The following is a 6168-nucleotide window of genomic DNA, read 5'->3' on the forward strand; positions in this document are numbered from 1 at the left end:
GGAAGTGCCGGATCTCAAGATTGTCAACGTAGACAATCCTCTAGAAGTATCCACACGAACAAGATGTGTTCTCTAACACACAAGGATGGAGAAGAGAACACCACAAATGTGCTAGCACTTCTTGATGCTCTCGGATGGGATTGGAAGAAGAAGAAAGGAAAAGAAGAGAACACACTCTAAAAAATCTCTATGTGACTTTCACTAACCTTTCTTCTTGGATTAGACTCACTCTCCTTTCTTCTCCCTTGCTTGAAACCCACGACCAAGAGAAGAGAAGGAGCAAAAAAAGAGCTTGAGGAAGAAGATGATGTGAATGTGAGTGAATGAAAAATTTATTCTCATTCAAAACCAAAAAGGTAACCCCCATTCTCATTAAATGTGGCCATTAAAGAGAATAGATTTGTAACCCCCATGAGGTGGCACACTTTGATGATGTGGCACATCATCATTAGTCCTCCTAATGCCAAATCACTAATGATGTGGCAAATAGTCAAGTCAAACTTGACTCTTCCTCTTCCTCTCAAGTCAAGTCAAACTTGACTTAATCTCTCTCATGGTTGATCTAATCCAACCATTTAATTCAAGCCAATTTAATATAATGAATCTAATTCATTTAATTAAATTGATTCAATGAGTCATAATCTAAATTAGACTCATTGAACACATGAATCAACTTGAGTCCAACTCAATTAGCCCAATTAGGATTACTCTTAATCCAATTTGATTCATCACATGAATCTAATCCTCTTGGTTCATCATATGAACCTAATCTTCATCCACTTGTTCTTTGTGTGTGACCCAATAGGTTCTTGTAACGTTGGCAATGCCCCTAAACCCATTTAGGACCATAAGTAATGAGCGGTATCTAGCAATACATCATTACTACCCAAGTTACAAGAATGTTGAGATCCAACATCACCTTGTGACTACTAATTGTGACTCCTCACAATATATGACAAGTGTCCTTCTATCCTAGACATCTAGATTGATTAATGTGAGGCATAGACCGTGTCATCCTCTAATCAATCTAAATCTTGAACTCCAAGTAGACTCACTAAAACAAATGAGCTCAATATTCCATATTGACTCATTTGGGCATGGCCATGCACTTCGTGGTCTCACTCTATCAAGAATACCGATGTGTCTCCCGTCATATGGGAGGGATAGATCCCATCTACATCACTCACATCCCTCTGCATAATTCGTTACATACCCAGTAATCGCCTTTATAGTCCACCCAGTTACGGGTGACGTTTGACGAAACTAAAGTACATAACTCCTTATATAGGGATCCATGGTGACTTCAGGTCCAAGGACTAGTAGTCATACTAATAGCCACATGAGAAAGTATATGACACTCATATAACGATACATGATACTTTCTCATGGCGGGTCATTCAGTATACATTCTCTAATGCATACCCATGTGTCAACTTGATATCTCTATATCCATGACTTGTGAGATCAAGTCATCGAGTTGACCTACATGCTAGTCTTATTACATTAACATTGTCCCTGAATGTTAATACTTGACTAGGAATGATTAAGAGTAGTGTTTCCTATATCATCTCACTATCGGTTCAGCTAACCGATTGATATATGTAAGAACCTTCTACTCAAGGACGTTATTATACTTAGTTTATTAGGCACAAATACAAGTAAGTATAATAACCAAAAACCAAATGTCTTTATTTATATAGAATATGATACAACAAGTCCATAATACAATCATCAAATGATTGGCTCTAGGGCTCTAGCTAACACACGTAACATGCAGCATATCATAGAAATCATAACATGATGGCATAACGTGCATATAGCATATCATAGGAATCATACATGATGACATAAAGTGCACATAACATAATAACATATCATAGGAATCGTAACATGATGGCATGAGTATACATATCAAATAACATGGTGACATAATTTCATATTCTATCATAGAAAGTCATTATCATGCATGGTTAGGGTTTTGATCTTCCTACAAAACCTAAATCACAATTTAGCCAAGACCTAGAGGTGGGATTCTAGGTTTTTAACCCAACATGAAGCATGAAAACTTAAACTAACCATATATCAAGAATCATACATCATGATGAAACATAACAAGCATAGTTAGGTTTTAAAACTTTTACCTAAACCTTTCATTCAATCTTGGCCGAACCCTAAGGGTAAGGTTCTTAAACTTTTAATACCACAAGAAGCATGAAAACTTAAACTATAACATATAAGAGATCATACATCATAAAAAGGCATAAACAAGCATGGTTAGATTTCAAACTTTGCTCTAAGCCTTATTTTTTCATCTTGGCCGAAACCCAAAGGTAGGGTTCTAAACTTTTGAATACAACATGTAACATGAAAACTTAAACTCACAACATATAATGGTCTACATATCATGAGGACTAATAAACACGCATAGTTGAGGTTTTAAATTGTATCTAATCCCTTTATCCTTCTTTGGCCGAAACCCTAAGAGTATGACATGAAATTTCTAAGCAACATGAAGCATGAAAAATTTATACTAACATCATATAATGGCCTACATATCTTAAGGACAAATAAACAAGCATAGTTGAGGTCTTAAATTGTCTCTAATCCTCTTATCTTTCTTTGGCCGAAACCCTAAGGGTGCGTTTGGTTCAAGTTATCATACATAACCTTAGTTATGTGATTACCTAGTAATCACATAACTAAGGTTATGGGGAATAAAATATAACCCTAACGTTGTTTGGTTCAATTAAGGTAATACTATAATTTAATTTAATATTTACTATATTACCCTTAGTTGAATTTGATATTCAATTAATTTTTTAAAATAAATTAAATTAAATTAATAATATTAATAATTAATAAGTTGATAAAATATGTAATAAATAAATTTATAATTGATTTTAAATTTACCAATCATCTCTGACATTTGGTATCTCAATCAATCTTGTTACAAAGATTGAAGAGAGGGGAAAAAAAATCTGGATCGAGGCCGGGAAGATGATGGTCAGGATGCTTGAGGACGATCTGTTCCCGTCGACTCCGGGGAAGGTGAAGATTGAACGGACGCACGGGGTGAGCCGCAAACTTCAACGTTGTTTTGCTTCGGCGAGCACTCTTTTCCTGTGGGTTCTTTTTGTCATCGCCCTCTTCGCTTCGTATCTCAGCTTCCACAGCTTCGTCGACACCTCGTCCCGATACTTATCCGCCTCGTGGGGTGACCTCCACTGGGAACGCCAGATCCGTGCTTCCGCCGCCGTGCGCCATCCCAAAGGGATCACTGTCCTGGTCACCGGCGCGGCGGGGTTCGTCGGATCCCACGTATCGCTAGCCCTTCGCCACCGCGGCGACGGCGTGGTCGGGCTTGATAATTTTAATGCCTATTACGATCCCTCCCTGAAGAAGGCCCGCAAGGTGCTGCTCGCGTCCCATGGGGTGTTCGTCGTCGAGGGCGACGTCAACGATGCGCACCTCCTCGCTAAGCTGTTCAACACTGTGCCCTTCACCCATGTGATGCATCTCTCCGTTGAGGCCGGCGTCCGCTACGCCATCCAGAATCCAGCGTTGTACGTTCACAGCAACGTCGCCGGTCTCGTCGCCCTCCTGGAAGCCAGCAAGTCTGCCGATCCGCAGCCTGCAATCGTTTGGGCTTCTTCCTCTGTCTCCCTCCTCTGCGAACCATCGTCGTTGCTCTATCCCGACGATTTGCTCCACAGTCGGCGAACCATCGTCGTTGCTTTGTCCCGACGATTTGCTCCACAGTGTCCGCTTGCTCGTCGTTTCTTGGAGGATAATTTTGGAATGAAATTTTTGTTAACCCCGGAATCGTAGAAAACCTAAGGCTTCCAAGGTTTTTCTATTCCGGGTTATATTCCCTGATTGATGACGTGGCGAGAATGTTGCATTACCCGGAATCAATTATTACTTAAACCAAACAAAGTTATCCTTGATAACATACCAAGGTTATCAGCGATAACCCTCAACCAAACACGCCCTAAGAGTATGGCATGGAATTTCTAAGCAACTTGAAGCATGAAAAATTTATACTAACATCATATAATGGTCTACCTATCATAAGGACAAATAAACAAGCATAGTTGAGGTCTTAAATTGTCTCTAATCCTCTTATCTTTCTTGGCCGAAACCCTAAGAGTATGGCATGGAATTTCTAAGCAACTTGAAGTATGAAAAATTTATACTAACATCATATAATGGTCTACATATCATAAGGACAATTAAACAAGCATAGTTGAGGTCTTAAATTATCTCTAATCCTCTTATCTTTCTTTGGCCGAAACCCTAAGAGTATGGCATGGAATTTCTAAGCAACATGAAGCATGAAAAATCTATACTAGCATCATATAATGGTCTACATATCATGAGGACTAATAAACAAGCATAGTTGAGGTCTTAAATGGTCTCTAATCCTCTTATGTTTCTTTGGCCGAAACCCTAAGAGTATGGCATGGAATTTCTAAGCAACATGAAGCATGAAAAATCTATACTAACATCATATAATGGTCTACATATCATGAGGACTAATAAACAAGCGTAGTTGAGGTCTTAAACTTCCTCTAAAGCTTTTATCCCTTCTTAGCCGAAACATATAATAACCTAATCCTAGATTTTTTTTTAAACATTCTCAACACATGAAACACACAGAACTACTTGTACTGCAAGTGAGGAAGATACTTACTTCCTTTCGTTTGGTTTACTAATGAAAATACCCTTGCTTGTGAAGCTTTTTCCTAGAGAGAATTCCTTGGCTTGAGTTCGACACAATGAAGAGGAGAGAGCTTAGGTTTCGGTGGAGGGAGAAAGGAGAAGGAAGGAATAAGAAAAAAATGGATTTTTCCCTTCCTTTCTCTTATTTATTCTAAATGAAGGAAGAAAGCAAATTCATCTTTTCATTAGGGAGGAAGAAGGCAACTCAAACTTTTCCTTCTAAGTCTCCTTCTAAGTGAAAGGGCATTCACTTTAACTACAATCTCCCTTCTTTTCCTAACAGCACACTCCTGCCGGGCTACTGGTTATCACATACATGCATCTAACAAGAGGTCCAAGGTTCAAACCTTGGTCATGCCTCTGTTTAATTCTATTTTCTCTTATTTTTGGGAAAATTCACATAAGACCCATTCTAATCATGATAAAATTCATATGAAATTATTAGAGATCTTATGGGTGTTACAAATAATAACCGATATATAGCCCTGATGTGGTGGGTAATAATAACCGATATATGGCCTCACCCCTTAGAGGAATTATATATAGGGGACTGATTAGTAAGACCATGGAAAATAAGATGATTAACAGTGCTATATTTTTTTATTAAGTGCTATGTTTTTGATTAAGTGTTATGTTTTTGATCAAGTTATGTTTTTGTCATGAATTTTGAATATCTTGCTAAAAGTATATCTTTTCGATTAAGTTATGTTTCTGTCATGTTTTATGAAATATATTTTCGCCATGAATTCCAAATGTTTTGCTATGTTTCGTATTCTGTCGTGCTATGTTCGATCGATCCCACTTACTGAGTGTTTTCCTAAGCACTCACCCCCCTTACTCCCATCCCCAGATAAAGACTAGGAACAAGTTGAGAAGGAGGAGCAGGAGATGTTTTGGGGCTGGTAATGAAGCTGTGTCCAAGTGATTCGTCCTTTTAGTTCATGTTATCCTTATTTGTACGCTTTCGCTTTTGGATTGTAAAGACAATATTTTCATTATATTATTACTGGTTTGGTATGCACTTTATGAGGCTTGTTGTTTTCGAGTATTTATATTCGCGAGCAATGCCGGTGTCACGCGTCTTGGTCACGGGGCGTGACATTAAAGTGGTATCAAAGCCAGGTTTTTAATCTGGTTGGGGCATTTTGTACGCAAATCTAACGAAGTTGGATTTTTGACAAATGGCTAGTGCCCTCCGAAATGGCTAACTAGTAAAAAACACGATCCCATCATCATGACACATGCCATTTTTCTATCGAATTCCATCATTTAGACCTCCAAAATCATGTTTTTACCGTTTCAGGAAGGTTTCCGGTTGCCTATACCTTCTTGTAGGAAAGTTAAAATCTGATTTTGTCATTACTTAAGTAGTTATCTTTGAACTATCATGAACCATCACTCATCCAATTTTAAGAAATGGTTGATAGACCCATCCGGAACAACCAT

The 6168-nt window shown here is 38.3% G+C and overlaps 1 protein-coding gene across 1 annotated transcript; it reads left to right on the forward strand.

Moving 5' to 3' along the window:
• The first annotated feature begins 2997 nt into the window (after window positions 1-2997).
• Window positions 2998-3828, forward strand: LOC122033869 (UDP-glucuronate 4-epimerase 1-like). Its single transcript, XM_042593025.1, has one exon. The coding sequence runs from the start codon at window positions 2998-3000 to the stop codon at window positions 3826-3828; it is 831 nt and encodes a 276-aa protein (XP_042448959.1).
• The last annotated feature ends 2340 nt before the right edge of the window (window positions 3829-6168 follow it).

This window comes from Zingiber officinale, chromosome 11B (assembly GCF_018446385.1).
Source record: "Zingiber officinale cultivar Zhangliang chromosome 11B, Zo_v1.1, whole genome shotgun sequence".
Classification (NCBI taxonomy): domain Eukaryota; kingdom Viridiplantae; phylum Streptophyta; class Magnoliopsida; order Zingiberales; family Zingiberaceae; genus Zingiber; species Zingiber officinale.

Coding starts and splice junctions, on each gene's coding strand:
- LOC122033869 (XM_042593025.1), top strand. CDS start 2,998: ATGATGGTCAGGATGCTTGAGGACGATCTGTTCCCGTCGACTCCGGGG.